The 20,839-nt window shown below is 42.8% G+C and overlaps 3 protein-coding genes across 4 annotated transcripts in view; all 3 read left to right on the forward strand.

Annotated features, from left to right (window-relative positions):
* The first annotated feature begins 309 nt into the window (after positions 1-309).
* LOC115205355 (protocadherin gamma-A11-like) lies at positions 310-3,141 on the forward strand. The gene has a single exon (XM_029771253.1). It carries the CDS (start codon positions 548-550, stop codon positions 2,942-2,944), a length of 2,397 nt encoding a protein of 798 aa, XP_029627113.1. The 5' UTR covers positions 310-547; the 3' UTR covers positions 2,945-3,141.
* Positions 3,142-5,213: 2,072 nt separating this feature from the next.
* LOC115205023 (protocadherin gamma-A11-like) lies at positions 5,214-7,878 on the forward strand. The gene has a single exon (XM_029770584.1). It carries the CDS (start codon positions 5,458-5,460, stop codon positions 7,876-7,878), a length of 2,421 nt encoding a protein of 806 aa, XP_029626444.1. The 5' UTR covers positions 5,214-5,457.
* A 1,672-nt stretch (positions 7,879-9,550) lies between these two features.
* LOC115205349 (protocadherin gamma-C5) overlaps positions 9,551-20,839 on the forward strand; it is a 203,381-nt gene continuing 192,092 nt past the window's right edge. Inside the window, exon 1 of one of the 2 annotated variants that reach the window (XM_029771247.1) lies at positions 9,551-12,173. In XM_029771247.1, coding sequence (XP_029627107.1) covers positions 9,789-12,173 — 2,385 coding nt within the window. In that variant the 5' untranslated portion in view covers positions 9,551-9,788. Of the gene's footprint in view, positions 12,174-14,459; positions 17,102-20,839 lie in introns of those variants that run through there. The other variant, XM_029771237.1, reaches the window with a different exon arrangement.

Below are 20,839 nucleotides of genomic sequence, written 5' to 3' on the forward strand. Positions count from 1 at the left end.
ATTTTCTCGCCGATGTGTCATAACCTTTTCTAATGTGTTCCTTTCAGCTAGACCAATCTTAACTCAATGCTGTGAGCATGATTTTAAAGCAATTGTTTATGTTTTAGGCTTTTTAATGTTGTTTTCTGTGTATTTCTATTAGGTTATTTTGCAACATAGAATGACATTTATTTTGGGTTTAAAAGATGTAGGTCTATATTAGTAGGCTGCACATTATTCAATCATGCAGCCTACAAATATAGCTTTCCATTACAACTTGACCTGAAATACAGATATAACAGAATGTGTTTAATTGTGTAATTTCTGAAGAGTACTGACTGTGTCGCTGTTGACCAGCTGTGTTTGGATAGATCCAGTTCTCCACCCACTGCTGTTGTTACAAGACTCGGGTGTTCGGGTGTCATTCTGTAGAAAATATTGGACGCGGTCAGGTTGCTGGAACATTTTGAGGATATTATTTTCATCAAGCTGAACCTATTTGTGGAATACTATTTGTTCACATTGTATTATCAAGGCTACATTGTGTTTTGACGTTTTTAATCCCAGGATGGGGCACAAAGGAATCTCGGTGACAGGCCTGGTCTGCGGCTTTGTTTTCTTTCTTCTACCGCTGCATTCCGCCTATGGAGACGTGAGCTATTCTTTTCCGGAGGAGATGAAACGAGGATCTGTTATTGGAAATATAGCCAAGGATCTCGGGCTGGAGGAGAGCAGACTGTCCGCTCGTAAGGCCCGTATTGATACCGATGGGAACCGTAAACGTTACTGTGACATTAATCTGAGTACCGGAGATCTGATTGTTGCGGAGAGGATTGACAGAGAGGGGCTTTGTGGAAAGAAGGCTTCGTGTGTTTTAAACCAGGAACTTGTATTGGAGAATCCTTTGGAGCTGCAACGTATCAGTCTTCATGTTCAAGATATTAATGACAATTCTCCGCAATTTAAGGACGAAGTGATTAAAATTGAAATGAGCGAATCAGCAGTTAAAGGCGCTCGTTTTTTACTTGATCAGGCACACGATGCAGATATAGGACAGAATGCAGTGCAAAGGTACACTTTACAAAAAAATGACAATTTCCTGTTGACCGTTGATAGTCATACTGTTGAGCTTGTTCTAGAGAAAGAGCTTGATCGTGAACAAAGCAATGAAATCAAATTATTGCTTACAGCTGTAGACGGAGGCTCTCCGCAGAGATCCGGTACCGTAGTCATACACGTCACTGTACTGGATGCTAACGATAACGCCCCAGTGTTTAGCCAGGCCGTCTATAAAGCCAGTCTGCCTGAAAACTCTCCTTTAGATACTGTAGTGGTTACAGTGAGTGCTACAGACGCAGATGAGGGAGTTAATGGGGAAGTGACGTATGACTTCGCTCATGTGTCAGAGGAAGATGACAAATTATTTTCTATCGACCGGAAGACTGGAGAAATTAGAGCTATCGGCACAATTGATTTTGAAGAAATGTCAGACTTTGAACTGCGTATCAAAGCAAAGGATGGTTTAGGATTAGCATCATATTCTAAAGTCATAATAGACATCACAGATGTTAATGACAACGCCCCTGTGATATATCTAAAATCTCTGACTAGCCCCATACCTGAGAACGCGTCACCTGGTACAGAGGTGGGCATCATTAACGTGCAGGATAGAGACTCTGAGAATAACCGACAGGTCCGCTGCTACATTCAGCAAAATCTTCCCTTTAAGTTGGTGCCATCCATCAAAAACTACTATTCTCTGGTGACCACGGGCGAACTGGACCGGGAACTAGTGACTGATTACAACATTACAATCACTGCCACCGACGAGGGCTCTCCGCCTCTGTCCTCCTCTAAAAGTGTTCAGTTATCTGTAGCTGACGTCAACGACAACCCACCTGTGTTTGAGGAAAAGTCCTATAAAGCCCACGTGACTGAAAATAACAAACCCGGTGCCTCCGTGTGTTCCGTTACTGCACGAGACCCAGACTGGAGACAGAACGGTACAGTGATTTATTCTCTCTTACCTGGTGAGGTGAACGGTGTCCCGGTGTCCTCGTTTTTATCCGTTAACGGAGACACGGGGGTGATCCACGCTGTGAAGTCGTTTGATTACGAGCAGTTCAGGAGTTTTAAAGTCCACGTGGTGGCCAGAGACAACGGTTCTCCTCCGCTCAGCAGCAACGTCACGGTCAGTGTGTTTATAACGGATGTGAATGACAACTCTCCTCAGATACTATACCCCGCCCCAGAGGGGAACTCCTTCATGACCGAGCTGGTCCCCAAAGCTGCGCACGGAGGCTCTCTGGTTTCCAAGGTGATAGCGGTGGACGCGGACTCCGGCCAGAACGCCTGGCTGTCCTATCATATAGTTAAATCCACTGATCCGGGACTTTTCACTATTGGTCTCCACAGTGGAGAGATCAGGACACAGCGGGACATTTCTGAATCGGACAGCATGAAACAGAACCTCATTGTGTCAGTGAAAGATAACGGACAGCCCTCCCTCTCTGCCACCTGTACCATGTATTTAGTGATTTCTGATAACTTGGCTGAAGTGCCAGAACTGAAAGATGTCTCTTATGATGAGAACAATTCCAAACTCACCTCTTATCTGATCATCGCGCTGGTGTCTGTCTCCACCTTTTTCCTCACCTTCATCATTGTCATCCTGGCCGTGAGGTTTTGCCGCAGGAGAAAGCCCAGACTGTTGTTTGACGGAGCGGTCGCCATCCCCAGCGCGTATCTCCCTCCCAACTACGCAGAGGTGGACGGCGCAGGAACTCTCCGCAGCACTTACAATTATGACGCATACCTGACGACGGGTTCGCGCACAAGTGACTTCAAATTCGTCACATCTTACAATGACAACACACTGCCTGCAGACCAGACTCTGAGAAAAACTCCAACAGACTTTGCTGAAGAACTTGACGACTCCGACGGGTCCCCAGAGGTAGGCTTTTAATGCAAATAATAATGCGATTTGTTTTTTTAGGCTTATATGATAGGTTGAGGCTATATTATTTTAAAATTGCAGCTAATATGCTTTGTGTAATATTTTTGTTGTTGTTGGAGAAACCACTTTCGTCATTAACCCAGCTTGACTATTAAGCAAATTATGTATGCTTCACTTTCATTCAATTTAAAATGTTTTAGAATATTATTTCAGTCCCGTCGCAATTTCATTGCAAAATCCCGAGGTGCGTTTATATGTGGTTTGCTAGAGTTGTAACGTCTATGTGCTATTGTTGTAATTGATAGAATCTGTGGATTTTTCAAATAATAGACGTCGGTCGCTTCTCGGTTCTCTGATTAGGGTTTTACTGACAATTAAATCAAATCAAATCAAATGTATTTATATAGCCCTTCTTACATCAGCTGATATCACAAAGTGCTGTACAGAAACCCAGCCTAAAACCCCAAACAATGCAGGTGTAGAAGCACGGTGGCTAGGAAAAACTCCCTAGAAAGGCCAAAACCTAGGAAGAAACCTAGAGAGGAACCAGGCTATGAGGGGTGGCCAGTCCTCTTCTGGCTGTGCCGGGTGGAGATTATAACAGCACATGGCCTAGATGTTGAAATGTTCATAAATGACCAGCATTGTCAAATAATAATAATCATAGTAGTTGTCGAGGGTGCAACAAGTCAGTAACACAAGAATAAGTGTCAGTTGGCTTTTTCATAGCCGATCTTTGAGAGTATCTCTATCGCTCCTGCTGTCTCTAGAGAGTTGAAAACAGCAGGTCTGGGACAGGTAGCACGTCCGGTGAATAGGTCAGGGTTCCAGCAGGTCTGGGACAACAGGTCTGGGACAGGTAGCACGTCCGGTGAACAGGGCAGGGTTCCATAGCTGCAGGCAGAACAGTTGGAACTGGAGCAGCAGCACGGCCAGGTGAACTGGGGACAGCAAGGAGTCATCAAGCCAGGTAGTCCTGAGGCATGGTCCTATGGCTCAGGTCCTCCGAGAGAAAGAAAGAAAGAAAGAAAGAGAGAGAGAATTAGAGAGAGCATATTTAAATTCACACAGGACACCGGAAAAGACAAGAGAAATACTCCAGATGTGACAGACTGACCCTAGCCCCCCGACACATAAACTACTGCAGCATAAATACTGGAGGCTGAGACAGGAGGGGTCAGGAGACACTGTGGCCCCATCCGATGAAACCCCCGGACAGGGCCAAACAGGTAGGATATTACCCCACCCACGTTGCCAAAGCACAGCCTCCACACCACAATTAATGTCTATTGTGTGTTTGGCGCTGGAGGAGTGAAAAGCTGTTTGGAAAGAGGCTCGAAAATAGAACTACTGTGTTTTGAGAGATAATTAATTATTAGACATTTTGCAGGATGAAATCTCTTGAGATACCTTCTCTGTTTAAATAATGCCCAAATAAAAAACACAAACCCCAAAAACAATACTTATTATATGGCCACTATTGTCTAATAATACTAACAATTAAATAAAAATAATAATTGTAAAACGTAAATTATGAGCATAAAAAGGTTGTTATACACCTACTAATGGGCCTACAACAAATACAAATAAATGATGCAACTAATAACACTAAGTAGGCTGCCTATAATATACACATATCATATATACAAATATATTACAAATATTGTCACATGGTGACGTTTCTACTAGTTAAAAACACAAACAGTTTGTTCTTAACATTGGAAAAGGGGCTTTCTTAACTTCACTGTGTGATTGTAATACCCTGATATCTATAAGTAAATGATTCCAGTCAATTGGGCCTTTGTATTTATTAGTAACAGCGTGATGGGAGACGCGGTGTGAGAGCGTCTGAAGAGCAACGAGATTCCTCGCACTGTCACTGTCCATGGTGCTGAAATGTGTCAAATCTCATTTTAAACCAGTAGGATTTACTATTGATCGCTGTTTGACCTTCATATTCTTATTTCTTGCCCTGCCCTGTTTTTATTATAGCAGTTATGAGTTTGCTCTGACTGAGGAACCAGCAACGGATATATTACTTTGTTGCCTGTCTTGCAGATGTGTTGTATTTTATAGTCATAGTATACCTGATCTTAAATGATGAAAAAAGAGTGGGGGTGATTTTAATCATTTATGTTTGTATGGTTTAATATCCTATCGTTTTCTGTGTTTCTCTTTCGTTTTCTATTAGTTAATTGATCAAATAAACTTACTTAAGCGTATTTATAACCATTTGTTAACAAAACATTAAGAAAACTGTAAGTAAATAATGTAATTTATGTTGAGTACGCATAGTGTCGCTGTTGACCAGCTGTGTTTGGATAGATCCAGTTCTCCACCCACTGCTGTTGTTACAAGACTCGGGTGTTCGGGTGTCATTCTGTAGAAAATATTGGACGCGGTCAGGTTGCTGGAACATTTTGAGGATATTATTTTCATCAAGCTGAACCTATTTGTGGAATACTATTTGTTCACATTGTATTATCAAGGCTACATTGTGTTTTGACGTTTTTAATCCCAGGATGGGGCACAAAGGAATCTCGGTGACAGGCCTGGTCTGCTGCGTTGCTTTCTTTCTTCTACCGCTGCATTCCGCTATTGGAGACGTGAGCTATTCTTTTCCGGAGGAGATGAAACGAGGATCTGTGATTGGAAATATAGCCAAGGATCTCGGGCTGGAGGCGAGCAGACTGTCCGCTCGGAAGGCCCGTATTGATACCGATGGGAACCACGAACGGTATTGTGACATTAATCTGAATACGGGAGATTTGACTATAGCTGAAAGGATGGACAGAGAAGGGCTTTGTGGGAAGAAGACTTCGTGCGTTTTAAAACAGGAACTTGTGGTTGAAGATCCGTTGGAGCTTCACCGTATCAGTCTTCATGTTCAAGATATAAATGATAATTCTCCACTGTTTAAAAAGGAGATTATCAAAATGGAAATTAGTGAATCAGCAGTCAAAGGCGTTCGTTTTTCTCTAGATGAGGCCCATGACGCTGATATAGGACAGAATACGGTTCAGAGCTATACACTACAAAGAAATGAACATTTTATTTTGAATGTCAAAACAAAAAGTGGTGGACGCAAATACAGCGAGTTAGTGTTAGACAGAGAGCTAGACCGCGAGGGGCACCATGAAATCAAGTTATTACTGACAGCTGTAGATGGAGGCTCTCCGCAGAGATCCGGTACCGTAGTCATACACGTCACTGTACTGGATGCTAACGATAACGCCCCAGTGTTTAGCCAGGCCGTCTATAAAGCCAGTCTGCCTGAAAACTCTCCTTTAGATACTGTAGTGGTTACAGTGAGTGCTGCGGATGCAGATGAGGGATTGAATGGTGAAGTTACTTATGAATTCGATGATGTTTCAGATGAAAATAGCAATCTATTTTCTCTTGATCATGAGACTGGAAAAATTACAGTTGTTGGTCCAGTAGATTATGAAAAGGAGTCTTCATATGAAATGCAGATCAGTGCAAAGGACGGTTTAGGCTTAGCATCCTACTCTACATTGATAATAGAAATCACAGATGTTAATGACAACGCCCCTGTGATTTATCTAAAATCTCTGACTAGCCCCATACCTGAGAACGCGTCACCTGGTACAGAGGTGGGCATCATTAACGTGCAGGATAGAGACTCTGAGAATAACCGACAGGTCCGCTGCTACATTCAGCAAAACCTTCCCTTTAAGTTGGTGACATCCATCAAAAACTACTATTCTCTGGTGACCACGGGCGAACTGGACCGGGAACTAGTGTCTGATTACAACATTACAATCACTGCCACCGACGAGGGCTCTCCGCCTCTGTCCTCCTCTAAAAGTGTTCAGTTATCTGTAGCTGACGTCAACGACAACCCACCTGTGTTTGAGGAACAGTCCTATAAAGCCAACGTGACTGAAAATAACAAACCCGGTACCTCCGTGTGTTCCGTTACTGCACGAGACCCAGACTGGAGACAGAACGGTACAGTGATTTATTCTATCTTACCTGGTGAGGTGAACGGTGTCCCCGTGTCCTCGTTTTTATCCGTTAACGGAGACACGGGGGTGATCCACGCTGTGAAGTCGTTTGATTATGAGCAGTTCAGGAGTTTTAAAGTCCACGTGGTGGCCAGAGACAACGGTTCTCCTCCGCTCAGCAGCAACGTCACGGTCAGTGTGTTTATAACGGATGTGAATGACAACTCTCCTCAGATACTATACCCCGCCCCAGAGGGGAACTCCTTCATGACCGAGCTGGTCCCCAAAGCTGCGCACGGAGGCTCTCTGGTTTCCAAGGTGATAGCGGTGGACGCGGACTCCGGCCAGAACGCCTGGCTGTCCTATCATATAGTCAAATCCACTGATCCGGGACTTTTCACTATTGGTCTCCACAGTGGAGAGATCAGGACACAGCGGGACATTTCTGAATCTGACAGCATGAAACAGAACCTCATTGTGTCAGTGAAAGATAACGGACAGCCCTCTCTCTCTGCCACCTGTACCATGTATTTAGTGATTTCTGATAACTTGGCTGAAGTGCCAGAACTGAAAGATGTCTCTTATGATGAGAACAATTCCAAACTCACCTCTTATCTGATCATCGCGCTGGTGTCCGTCTCCACCATTTTCCTCACCTTCATCATTGTCATTCTGGCCGTGAGGTTTTGCCGCAGGAGAAAGCCCAGACTGTTGTTTGACGGAGCGGTCGCCATCCCCAGCGCGTATCTCCCTCCCAACTACGCAGAGGTGGACGGCGCAGGAACTCTCCGCAGCACTTACAATTATGACGCATACCTGACGACGGGTTCGCGCACAAGTGACTTCAAGTTCCTCACATCTTACAATGACAACACACTGCCTGCAGACCAGACTCTGAGAAAAACTCCAACAGACTTTGCTGAAGAATTTGACAACTCCGACGCGTCCCCAGAGGTAGGTCTTCATCGTAAATAAAAACAATATTATCTTATTGTGTGTTACACATTTTCAGGTAAAACACGTTTTGAAACAACTCGAGCTAAAATTAGAGTAATGATGCTATGAAAAATACATATTTTCTTGATTATTTTTTTTTACAGCAGTACTTCAATATCACAATTTGTCTATAGGTAATGTATTATTGATCCAGGTTTGATGCAATGTATTAGTTATCCAGGTTTGACATAATGTGTTAGTGATCCAGGTTTGATGCAATGTATTAGTTATCCAGGTTTGACGTAATGTGTTAGTGATCCAGGTTTGATGCAATGTATTAGTTATCCAGGTTTGACGTAATGTGTTAGTGATCCAGGTTTGAGGCAATGTGTTAGTGATCCAGGTTTGACATAATGTGTTAGTAATCCAGGTTTGGCGTAATGTGTTAGTAATCTAGGTTTGACGTAATGTGTTAGTGATCCATGTTTGATGCAATGTGTTAGTGATCCAGGTTTGACATAATGTGTTAGTAATCCAGGTTTGGCGTAATGTGTTAGTGATCCAGGTTTGACATAATGTGTTAAAGGTCCAGGTTTGAGGTAATGTGTTAGTAATCCAGGTTTGACGTAATGTGTTAGTGATCCATGTTTGACGTAATTGTTAGTGATCCAGGTTTAACGTAATGTGTTAGTGATCCAGGTTTAACGTAATGTGTTAGTGATCCAGGTTTAACGTAATGTGTTAGTGATCCAGGTTTGACGTAATGTGTTAGTGATCCAGGTTTGACGTAATGTGTTAGTGGTCCAGGTTTGACGTAATGTGTTAGTGATCCCGGTTTGACGTAATGTGTTAGTGATCCCGGTTTGACGTAATGTGTTAGTGATCCAGGTTTAAGTGTAATGAAGCATGTTTTAGTCTTAATTAGATCCCCTCATCTGAAGTGAGAAATACTGAGGCGCTGATGTACAGCTGCTGATAGATATTTTGAGTTGTGATGGGATTTGTGATTCTGTTATTTTTTGATGAATTGATTGCTTGGATTTTTCACATACACGGAGCAGCGTTTTGAGTTCACTGAAAATGGGTTGATATAGGAGTTTTGCTCTGTTAGAATAGGCTTATTTGGAAAAAGGTTAGAAAATAAAAAGTACTGTCTGTGGAAAAGTGGTGTGAGAGTATCTGATTTGCGGCTTGATCCTCAGTGTTGCTGTCCATGGTGCTGAACATGCAGACAATCCAACATTAGGCCAGCAGCGTTTAGTTCCGAGTCATCGCTACTTGACTGTCCTCACCTTCCTTCTTTCCTATAGGCTACTCTCTGTTTTTGTGTTTGTTCATTCTGACGAGTGTGTCGACTAAAATAGCAACATAACATTTAATTTGCTATGTAGGTCGCCCATACATTTTCTCGCCGATGTGTCATAACCTTTTCTAATGTGTTCCTTTCAGCTAGACCAATCTTAACTCAATGCTGTGAGCATGATTTTAAAGCAATTGTTTATGTTTTAGGCTTTTTAATGTTGTTTTCTGTGTATTTCTATTAGGTTATTTTGCAACATAGAATGACATTTATTTTGGGTTTAAAAGATGTAGGTCTATATTAGTAGGCTGCACATTATTCAATCATGCAGCCTACAAATATAGCTTTCCATTACAACTTGACCTGAAATACAGATATAACAGAATGTGTTTAATTGTGTAATTTCTGAAGAGTACTGACTGTGTCGCTGTTGACCAGCTGTGTTTGGATAGATCCAGTTCTCCACCCACTGCTGTTGTTACAAGACTCGGGTGTTCGGGTGTCATTCTGTAGAAAATATTGGACGCGGTCAGGTTGCTGGAACATTTTGAGGATATTATTTTCATCAAGCTGAACCTATTTGTGGAATACTATTTGTTCACATTGTATTATCAAGGCTACATTGTGTTTTGACGTTTTTAATCCCAGGATGGGGCACAAAGGAATCTCGGTGACAGGCCTGGTCTGCGGCTTTGTTTTCTTTCTTCTACCGCTGCATTCCGCCTATGGAGACGTGAGCTATTCTTTTCCGGAGGAGATGAAACGAGGATCTGTTATTGGAAATATAGCCAAGGATCTCGGGCTGGAGGAGAGCAGACTGTCCGCTCGTAAGGCCCGTATTGATACCGATGGGAACCGTAAACGTTACTGTGACATTAATCTGAGTACCGGAGATCTGATTGTTGCGGAGAGGATTGACAGAGAGGGGCTTTGTGGAAAGAAGGCTTCGTGTGTTTTAAACCAGGAACTTGTATTGGAGAATCCTTTGGAGCTGCAACGTATCAGTCTTCATGTTCAAGATATTAATGACAATTCTCCGCAATTTAAGGACGAAGTGATTAAAATTGAAATGAGCGAATCAGCAGTTAAAGGCGCTCGTTTTTTACTTGATCAGGCACACGATGCAGATATAGGACAGAATGCAGTGCAAAGGTACACTTTACAAAAAAATGACAATTTCCTGTTGACCGTTGATAGTCATACTGTTGAGCTTGTTCTAGAGAAAGAGCTTGATCGTGAACAAAGCAATGAAATCAAATTATTGCTTACAGCTGTAGACGGAGGCTCTCCGCAGAGATCCGGTACCGTAGTCATACACGTCACTGTACTGGATGCTAACGATAACGCCCCAGTGTTTAGCCAGGCCGTCTATAAAGCCAGTCTGCCTGAAAACTCTCCTTTAGATACTGTAGTGGTTACAGTGAGTGCTACAGACGCAGATGAGGGAGTTAATGGGGAAGTGACGTATGACTTCGCTCATGTGTCAGAGGAAGATGACAAATTATTTTCTATCGACCGGAAGACTGGAGAAATTAGAGCTATCGGCACAATTGATTTTGAAGAAATGTCAGACTTTGAACTGCGTATCAAAGCAAAGGATGGTTTAGGATTAGCATCATATTCTAAAGTCATAATAGACATCACAGATGTTAATGACAACGCCCCTGTGATATATCTAAAATCTCTGACTAGCCCCATACCTGAGAACGCGTCACCTGGTACAGAGGTGGGCATCATTAACGTGCAGGATAGAGACTCTGAGAATAACCGACAGGTCCGCTGCTACATTCAGCAAAATCTTCCCTTTAAGTTGGTGCCATCCATCAAAAACTACTATTCTCTGGTGACCACGGGCGAACTGGACCGGGAACTAGTGACTGATTACAACATTACAATCACTGCCACCGACGAGGGCTCTCCGCCTCTGTCCTCCTCTAAAAGTGTTCAGTTATCTGTAGCTGACGTCAACGACAACCCACCTGTGTTTGAGGAAAAGTCCTATAAAGCCCACGTGACTGAAAATAACAAACCCGGTGCCTCCGTGTGTTCCGTTACTGCACGAGACCCAGACTGGAGACAGAACGGTACAGTGATTTATTCTCTCTTACCTGGTGAGGTGAACGGTGTCCCGGTGTCCTCGTTTTTATCCGTTAACGGAGACACGGGGGTGATCCACGCTGTGAAGTCGTTTGATTACGAGCAGTTCAGGAGTTTTAAAGTCCACGTGGTGGCCAGAGACAACGGTTCTCCTCCGCTCAGCAGCAACGTCACGGTCAGTGTGTTTATAACGGATGTGAATGACAACTCTCCTCAGATACTATACCCCGCCCCAGAGGGGAACTCCTTCATGACCGAGCTGGTCCCCAAAGCTGCGCACGGAGGCTCTCTGGTTTCCAAGGTGATAGCGGTGGACGCGGACTCCGGCCAGAACGCCTGGCTGTCCTATCATATAGTTAAATCCACTGATCCGGGACTTTTCACTATTGGTCTCCACAGTGGAGAGATCAGGACACAGCGGGACATTTCTGAATCGGACAGCATGAAACAGAACCTCATTGTGTCAGTGAAAGATAACGGACAGCCCTCCCTCTCTGCCACCTGTACCATGTATTTAGTGATTTCTGATAACTTGGCTGAAGTGCCAGAACTGAAAGATGTCTCTTATGATGAGAACAATTCCAAACTCACCTCTTATCTGATCATCGCGCTGGTGTCTGTCTCCACCTTTTTCCTCACCTTCATCATTGTCATCCTGGCCGTGAGGTTTTGCCGCAGGAGAAAGCCCAGACTGTTGTTTGACGGAGCGGTCGCCATCCCCAGCGCGTATCTCCCTCCCAACTACGCAGAGGTGGACGGCGCAGGAACTCTCCGCAGCACTTACAATTATGACGCATACCTGACGACGGGTTCGCGCACAAGTGACTTCAAATTCGTCACATCTTACAATGACAACACACTGCCTGCAGACCAGACTCTGAGAAAAACTCCAACAGACTTTGCTGAAGAACTTGACGACTCCGACGGGTCCCCAGAGGTAGGCTTTTAATGCAAATAATAATGCGATTTGTTTTTTTAGGCTTATATGATAGGTTGAGGCTATATTATTTTAAAATTGCAGCTAATATGCTTTGTGTAATATTTTTGTTGTTGTTGGAGAAACCACTTTCGTCATTAACCCAGCTTGACTATTAAGCAAATTATGTATGCTTCACTTTCATTCAATTTAAAATGTTTTAGAATATTATTTCAGTCCCGTCGCAATTTCATTGCAAAATCCCGAGGTGCGTTTATATGTGGTTTGCTAGAGTTGTAACGTCTATGTGCTATTGTTGTAATTGATAGAATCTGTGGATTTTTCAAATAATAGACGTCGGTCGCTTCTCGGTTCTCTGATTAGGGTTTTACTGACAATTAAATCAAATCAAATCAAATGTATTTATATAGCCCTTCTTACATCAGCTGATATCACAAAGTGCTGTACAGAAACCCAGCCTAAAACCCCAAACAATGCAGGTGTAGAAGCACGGTGGCTAGGAAAAACTCCCTAGAAAGGCCAAAACCTAGGAAGAAACCTAGAGAGGAACCAGGCTATGAGGGGTGGCCAGTCCTCTTCTGGCTGTGCCGGGTGGAGATTATAACAGCACATGGCCTAGATGTTGAAATGTTCATAAATGACCAGCATTGTCAAATAATAATAATCATAGTAGTTGTCGAGGGTGCAACAAGTCAGTAACACAAGAATAAGTGTCAGTTGGCTTTTTCATAGCCGATCTTTGAGAGTATCTCTATCGCTCCTGCTGTCTCTAGAGAGTTGAAAACAGCAGGTCTGGGACAGGTAGCACGTCCGGTGAATAGGTCAGGGTTCCAGCAGGTCTGGGACAACAGGTCTGGGACAGGTAGCACGTCCGGTGAACAGGGCAGGGTTCCATAGCTGCAGGCAGAACAGTTGGAACTGGAGCAGCAGCACGGCCAGGTGAACTGGGGACAGCAAGGAGTCATCAAGCCAGGTAGTCCTGAGGCATGGTCCTATGGCTCAGGTCCTCCGAGAGAAAGAAAGAAAGAAAGAAAGAGAGAGAGAATTAGAGAGAGCATATTTAAATTCACACAGGACACCGGAAAAGACAAGAGAAATACTCCAGATGTGACAGACTGACCCTAGCCCCCCGACACATAAACTACTGCAGCATAAATACTGGAGGCTGAGACAGGAGGGGTCAGGAGACACTGTGGCCCCATCCGATGAAACCCCCGGACAGGGCCAAACAGGTAGGATATTACCCCACCCACGTTGCCAAAGCACAGCCTCCACACCACAATTAATGTCTATTGTGTGTTTGGCGCTGGAGGAGTGAAAAGCTGTTTGGAAAGAGGCTCGAAAATAGAACTACTGTGTTTTGAGAGATAATTAATTATTAGACATTTTGCAGGATGAAATCTCTTGAGATACCTTCTCTGTTTAAATAATGCCCAAATAAAAAACACAAACCCCAAAAACAATACTTATTATATGGCCACTATTGTCTAATAATACTAACAATTAAATAAAAATAATAATTGTAAAACGTAAATTATGAGCATAAAAAGGTTGTTATACACCTACTAATGGGCCTACAACAAATACAAATAAATGATGCAACTAATAACACTAAGTAGGCTGCCTATAATATACACATATCATATATACAAATATATTACAAATATTGTCACATGGTGACGTTTCTACTAGTTAAAAACACAAACAGTTTGTTCTTAACATTGGAAAAGGGGCTTTCTTAACTTCACTGTGTGATTGTAATACCCTGATATCTATAAGTAAATGATTCCAGTCAATTGGGCCTTTGTATTTATTAGTAACAGCGTGATGGGAGACGCGGTGTGAGAGCGTCTGAAGAGCAACGAGATTCCTCGCACTGTCACTGTCCATGGTGCTGAAATGTGTCAAATCTCATTTTAAACCAGTAGGATTTACTATTGATCGCTGTTTGACCTTCATATTCTTATTTCTTGCCCTGCCCTGTTTTTATTATAGCAGTTATGAGTTTGCTCTGACTGAGGAACCAGCAACGGATATATTACTTTGTTGCCTGTCTTGCAGATGTGTTGTATTTTATAGTCATAGTATACCTGATCTTAAATGATGAAAAAAGAGTGGGGGTGATTTTAATCATTTATGTTTGTATGGTTTAATATCCTATCGTTTTCTGTGTTTCTCTTTCGTTTTCTATTAGTTAATTGATCAAATAAACTTACTTAAGCGTATTTATAACCATTTGTTAACAAAACATTAAGAAAACTGTAAGTAAATAATGTAATTTATGTTGAGTACGCATAGTGTCGCTGTTGACCAGCTGTGTTTGGATAGATCCAGTTCTCCACCCACTGCTGTTGTTACAAGACTCGGGTGTTCGGGTGTCATTCTGTAGAAAATATTGGACGCGGTCAGGTTGCTGGAACATTTTGAGGATATTATTTTCATCAAGCTGAACCTATTTGTGGAATACTATTTGTTCACATTGTATTATCAAGGCTACATTGTGTTTTGACGTTTTTAATCCCAGGATGGGGCACAAAGGAATCTCGGTGACAGGCCTGGTCTGCTGCGTTGCTTTCTTTCTTCTACCGCTGCATTCCGCTATTGGAGACGTGAGCTATTCTTTTCCGGAGGAGATGAAACGAGGATCTGTGATTGGAAATATAGCCAAGGATCTCGGGCTGGAGGCGAGCAGACTGTCCGCTCGGAAGGCCCGTATTGATACCGATGGGAACCACGAACGGTATTGTGACATTAATCTGAATACGGGAGATTTGACTATAGCTGAAAGGATGGACAGAGAAGGGCTTTGTGGGAAGAAGACTTCGTGCGTTTTAAAACAGGAACTTGTGGTTGAAGATCCGTTGGAGCTTCACCGTATCAGTCTTCATGTTCAAGATATAAATGATAATTCTCCACTGTTTAAAAAGGAGATTATCAAAATGGAAATTAGTGAATCAGCAGTCAAAGGCGTTCGTTTTTCTCTAGATGAGGCCCATGACGCTGATATAGGACAGAATACGGTTCAGAGCTATACACTACAAAGAAATGAACATTTTATTTTGAATGTCAAAACAAAAAGTGGTGGACGCAAATACAGCGAGTTAGTGTTAGACAGAGAGCTAGACCGCGAGGGGCACCATGAAATCAAGTTATTACTGACAGCTGTAGATGGAGGCTCTCCGCAGAGATCCGGTACCGTAGTCATACACGTCACTGTACTGGATGCTAACGATAACGCCCCAGTGTTTAGCCAGGCCGTCTATAAAGCCAGTCTGCCTGAAAACTCTCCTTTAGATACTGTAGTGGTTACAGTGAGTGCTGCGGATGCAGATGAGGGATTGAATGGTGAAGTTACTTATGAATTCGATGATGTTTCAGATGAAAATAGCAATCTATTTTCTCTTGATCATGAGACTGGAAAAATTACAGTTGTTGGTCCAGTAGATTATGAAAAGGAGTCTTCATATGAAATGCAGATCAGTGCAAAGGACGGTTTAGGCTTAGCATCCTACTCTACATTGATAATAGAAATCACAGATGTTAATGACAACGCCCCTGTGATTTATCTAAAATCTCTGACTAGCCCCATACCTGAGAACGCGTCACCTGGTACAGAGGTGGGCATCATTAACGTGCAGGATAGAGACTCTGAGAATAACCGACAGGTCCGCTGCTACATTCAGCAAAACCTTCCCTTTAAGTTGGTGACATCCATCAAAAACTACTATTCTCTGGTGACCACGGGCGAACTGGACCGGGAACTAGTGTCTGATTACAACATTACAATCACTGCCACCGACGAGGGCTCTCCGCCTCTGTCCTCCTCTAAAAGTGTTCAGTTATCTGTAGCTGACGTCAACGACAACCCACCTGTGTTTGAGGAACAGTCCTATAAAGCCAACGTGACTGAAAATAACAAACCCGGTACCTCCGTGTGTTCCGTTACTGCACGAGACCCAGACTGGAGACAGAACGGTACAGTGATTTATTCTATCTTACCTGGTGAGGTGAACGGTGTCCCCGTGTCCTCGTTTTTATCCGTTAACGGAGACACGGGGGTGATCCACGCTGTGAAGTCGTTTGATTATGAGCAGTTCAGGAGTTTTAAAGTCCACGTGGTGGCCAGAGACAACGGTTCTCCTCCGCTCAGCAGCAACGTCACGGTCAGTGTGTTTATAACGGATGTGAATGACAACTCTCCTCAGATACTATACCCCGCCCCAGAGGGGAACTCCTTCATGACCGAGCTGGTCCCCAAAGCTGCGCACGGAGGCTCTCTGGTTTCCAAGGTGATAGCGGTGGACGCGGACTCCGGCCAGAACGCCTGGCTGTCCTATCATATAGTCAAATCCACTGATCCGGGACTTTTCACTATTGGTCTCCACAGTGGAGAGATCAGGACACAGCGGGACATTTCTGAATCTGACAGCATGAAACAGAACCTCATTGTGTCAGTGAAAGATAACGGACAGCCCTCTCTCTCTGCCACCTGTACCATGTATTTAGTGATTTCTGATAACTTGGCTGAAGTGCCAGAACTGAAAGATGTCTCTTATGATGAGAACAATTCCAAACTCACCTCTTATCTGATCATCGCGCTGGTGTCCGTCTCCACCATTTTCCTCACCTTCATCATTGTCATTCTGGCCGTGAGGTTTTGCCGCAGGAGAAAGCCCAGACTGTTGTTTGACGGAGCGGTCGCCATCCCCAGCGCGTATCTCCCTCCCAACTACGCAGAGGTGGACGGCGCAGGAACTCTCCGCAGCACTTACAATTATGACGCATACCTGACGACGGGTTCGCGCACAAGTGACTTCAAGTTCGTCACATCTTACAATGACAACACACTGCCTGCAGACCAGACTCTGAGAAAAACTCCAACAGACTTTGCTGAAGATCTTGACGATTCCAAGGTTCCCCCCCCAGAGGTAGGCCTTTATTGTAAACAAAAGTAGTCACTGAATATTTGGAAGTCTTTCTTAAGTGCAAGTGATTTTAAACACCAAATATTTATATATATTTGATACCCTGTAATATGAAATCATATTACCTATCAGCTAACCTGCTTGTACCAATCCCATGGAATTACACTAAATTACTGTAAAATACAAACCCTGCCTCCCCTCATTTAATTTAATTAATTAAACCATCCATCCATTAATTCATTACAATTACCATAAAAATATTACAGTAAGAGTATTGTACCATAAAACGGATTACAGTAACATGCTGTAAACATACAGCATTATAATGGCAACATAGCAAATTCCTGTAATTATATATTAGCTGTGTTGCTGTAATGAAAAAACTATATCCTATCATGAAGGAAAAACGTTGCCTGAATCAACGAGTCTCCATGGAGATGGATAAACTTTATATCAACGGGCAATTGTATCGGGACTCTAGAGTAACTCCCTGGCTATTTTAATTTCATGTTAAAATTTGAGTTTGTATGTTGTAGTGTATCATGACAACTTCAACTATAACGAGTACATGTTCTATTGATCTTCCCTTGATAAGGAAAGGGCTGCATATAGCTCAGGTTAATGTATGTAGCCTTCCTAACAAAATACATGAGGTTTTTAACTTGGTCAACATAAATAATATTCATATTTTGGCCTTGACCGAAACGCATTTAGATGCATCTGTAAATGATGGGAAAATGAACATTCATGTATATAGTCTACTTAGAAGGGACAGGAATAGGAATGGTGGGGTGTAACACTGTACATTCAGCATCATATACCTTTTAAGAGGAGGGATGACCTTAATGTATGTCAAGTAGAGGCACTATGGGCTCAAGTACATCTGCCTCACCAGGCAGCCATATTGGTAGGTTGTGTGTATAGACCTCCTAGCTCTAAGGTGTCCTATCTGGATGACTTATGCACTGGGTTTGACCAGACCACAGATAGTAACAGATGTATTTACCTTGGGTGATTTTAATGTAAATTGGAAGGATCACAATAATTTAAATAGAACAAAATTGATGAGATATGCGGAGAACTGTGGTTTGAAACAAATGGTTAATGATCATCAATTATGGTGGGTCACCGTTCAGACACGTGCATTGATCTGATCTTCTGTAATATACCTTTGCAATGCTTAAAAGCCAGATCAATGCCAGTGGGCTGGACAGACCATAATATTGTGACCATAACCATGAACACCAAGGTTCCAAAGAAACCCCCTAGGATTGTGGTCAAGAGAAATTTTAAAACATTTAATTATGAGCTATTTCTAAATGATTTGGCTGCTGTACCCTGGGAGCTGATTTATCTAGAGGATGATTTAAATCACGCTACAGAATGTTTTATTGATTTGCTCACTGAGGTTATGGACCATCATGCCCCTATAAGAAAGAGTACAGTTGGTGCTCGTCCATCTCCAAGGATTGATGATGAACTGGGTGAGGCTTTTTCTCAAAGAAATATGTTAAAAATCTTAGCAGCCAAATCAAAATCAGAAATTGATGAACAGAATTATAGAACATTACGTAATTATGCAGTTAAATTGAATCGAAGGAAAAAAAAGTTATTTTTCAACAATGCTTTTATTGATTGTAAAAATGATTCTAAAAAGGTATGGAATACAGTTAAGGGTTTACTTGGTACATCTATCTCATCATGCCCATCTAGTGTGGAGGTTACATTTACATTTACATTTAAGTCATTTAGCAGACGCTCTTATCCAGAGCGACTTACAAATTGGTGCATTCACCTTATGATATCCAGTGGAACAACCACTTTACAATAGTGCATCTAAATCTTTTAGGGGGGGGGGGTTAGAAGGATTACTTTATCCTATCCCAGGTATTCCTTAAAGAGGTGGGGTTTCAGGTGTCTCCGGAAGGTGGTGATTGACTCCGCTGTCCTGGCGTCGTGAGGGAGCTTGTTCCACCATTGGGGTGCCAGAGCAGCATACAGTTTTGACTGGGCTGAGCGGGAACTGTGCTTTCTCAGAGGTAGGGAGGCAAGCAGGCCAGAGGTGGATGAACGCAGTGCCCTTGTTTGGGTGTAGGGCCTGATCAGAGCCTGAAGGTACGGAGGTGCCGTTCCCATCACAGCTCCGTAGGCAAGCACCATGGACTTGTAGCGGATGCGAGCTTCAACTGGAAGCCAGTGGAGAGAGCGGAGGAGCAGGGTGACGTGAGAGAACTTGGGAAGGTTGAACACCAGACGGGCTGCGGCGTTCTGGATGAGTTGTAGGGGTTTAATGGCACAGGCAGGGAGCCCAGCCAACAGCGAGTTGCAGTAATCCAGACGGGAGATGACAAGTGCCTGGACTAGGACCTGCGCCGCTTCCTGTGTGAGGCAGGGTCGTACTCTGTGAATGTTGTAGAGCATGAACCTACAGGATCGGGTCACCGCCTTGATGTTGACGGGAGAATAATAACAAAACCAGTTGATATTGCCAATAATTTTGCAGATTTTTTCACAAAGAAAATTAATTTACTGAGCAACAATGTAAACATACATTCTTCCAAACAAGCTATTGTCCAATGGATTGATGATCATATTATGAGCAACAAGATCTGCTCTTTTAGTCTGCAAACGGTGTCAGTGGAGGAGGTGTTAAACCTTTTGAAGTCATTACCTGATGGGAAATCTACAGGTTATGATCTTATGGACAATTTTTTGCTTCGCTGTGCTGCTCCCCAGATTGCAGTTCCACTGAGATACATATTTAATTGGTCACTGGAAAAGGGGATGTTTGCAAATGTATGGAAGCATGCTAAACTTTGTCCTATTTCAAAAGACTGCAAAGAACCCGCTACTCCTGCCAATAGTCGACCAATTAGTCTACTCCCTACACTCAGTAAGATATTGGAGGGTATTGTGAGTAGACAAATATGGGAGTAGATGGAAAATAATGATCTGATTACAGCCAATCAGCATGCTTATCGCAAAAATCATTCCACTACCACTGCATTGGTTGACATGACTGACCAGTGGCTCAATGCTATGGATAATGGCAAGTTTGTGGGGGTACTATTTTTAGATTTCAGTGCAGCATTTGATTTAGTGGGTCATGAGATAATTTTGACAAAATCAATGCATTATGGTTAAGGAGGTAGCATTGAATTGGGTACAGTCATATCTAACTGACAGGAAACAGTCCACCTATATCAATGGTTCATTTTCTTCCCCTCATGCTTTAAACTGTGGAATACCGCAGGGCAGCTGCCTTGGGCCACTTCTTTATTTAATATATACCAACGACCTTTCCTATGCCCTAGCTGAAACTCAAGCTACTATATCTGCAGATGATACTACAATTTATGCAGCAGGACAATCGGTTCAACAGGTACAGCAAGCTTTACAAGGAGATTTGGAGAATATTAGGGAGTGGGTTTGCCAGAATAAACTTGTTTTAAACACCAAGAAAACCAAAGTTATGTTGGTCTGTTCCACTAGGAAAAGGCCAAAACAGCATGGGATACAATTAAGTATGGGAGGAGTACAAATTGAAGAAGTGGCAGAAACCAAACTATTAGGAGTGCAGCTAGACAACTGCTTATCATGGTCATCTCAAATAACTAATCTATGTAAAAAAATTATTAAAGCAGCATGCATAATCAGAAGGATAGCTAAATATTTACCAGGAAAAATTCTTAAGCAAATAACACAAGCTTTAATTGAGAGTCAAGTGAACTACTGTTCTGT

This window comes from Salmo trutta, chromosome 13, assembly GCF_901001165.1.
Source record: "Salmo trutta chromosome 13, fSalTru1.1, whole genome shotgun sequence".
Taxonomy (NCBI): domain Eukaryota; kingdom Metazoa; phylum Chordata; class Actinopteri; order Salmoniformes; family Salmonidae; genus Salmo; species Salmo trutta.

Bases quoted from the DNA above. Each gene is read 5' to 3' on its own strand.
- LOC115205355 (XM_029771253.1), top strand. From the start codon at position 548: ATGGGGCACAAAGGAATCTCGGTGACAGGCCTGGTCTGCGGCTTTGTT.
- LOC115205023 (XM_029770584.1), top strand. From the start codon at position 5,458: ATGGGGCACAAAGGAATCTCGGTGACAGGCCTGGTCTGCTGCGTTGCT.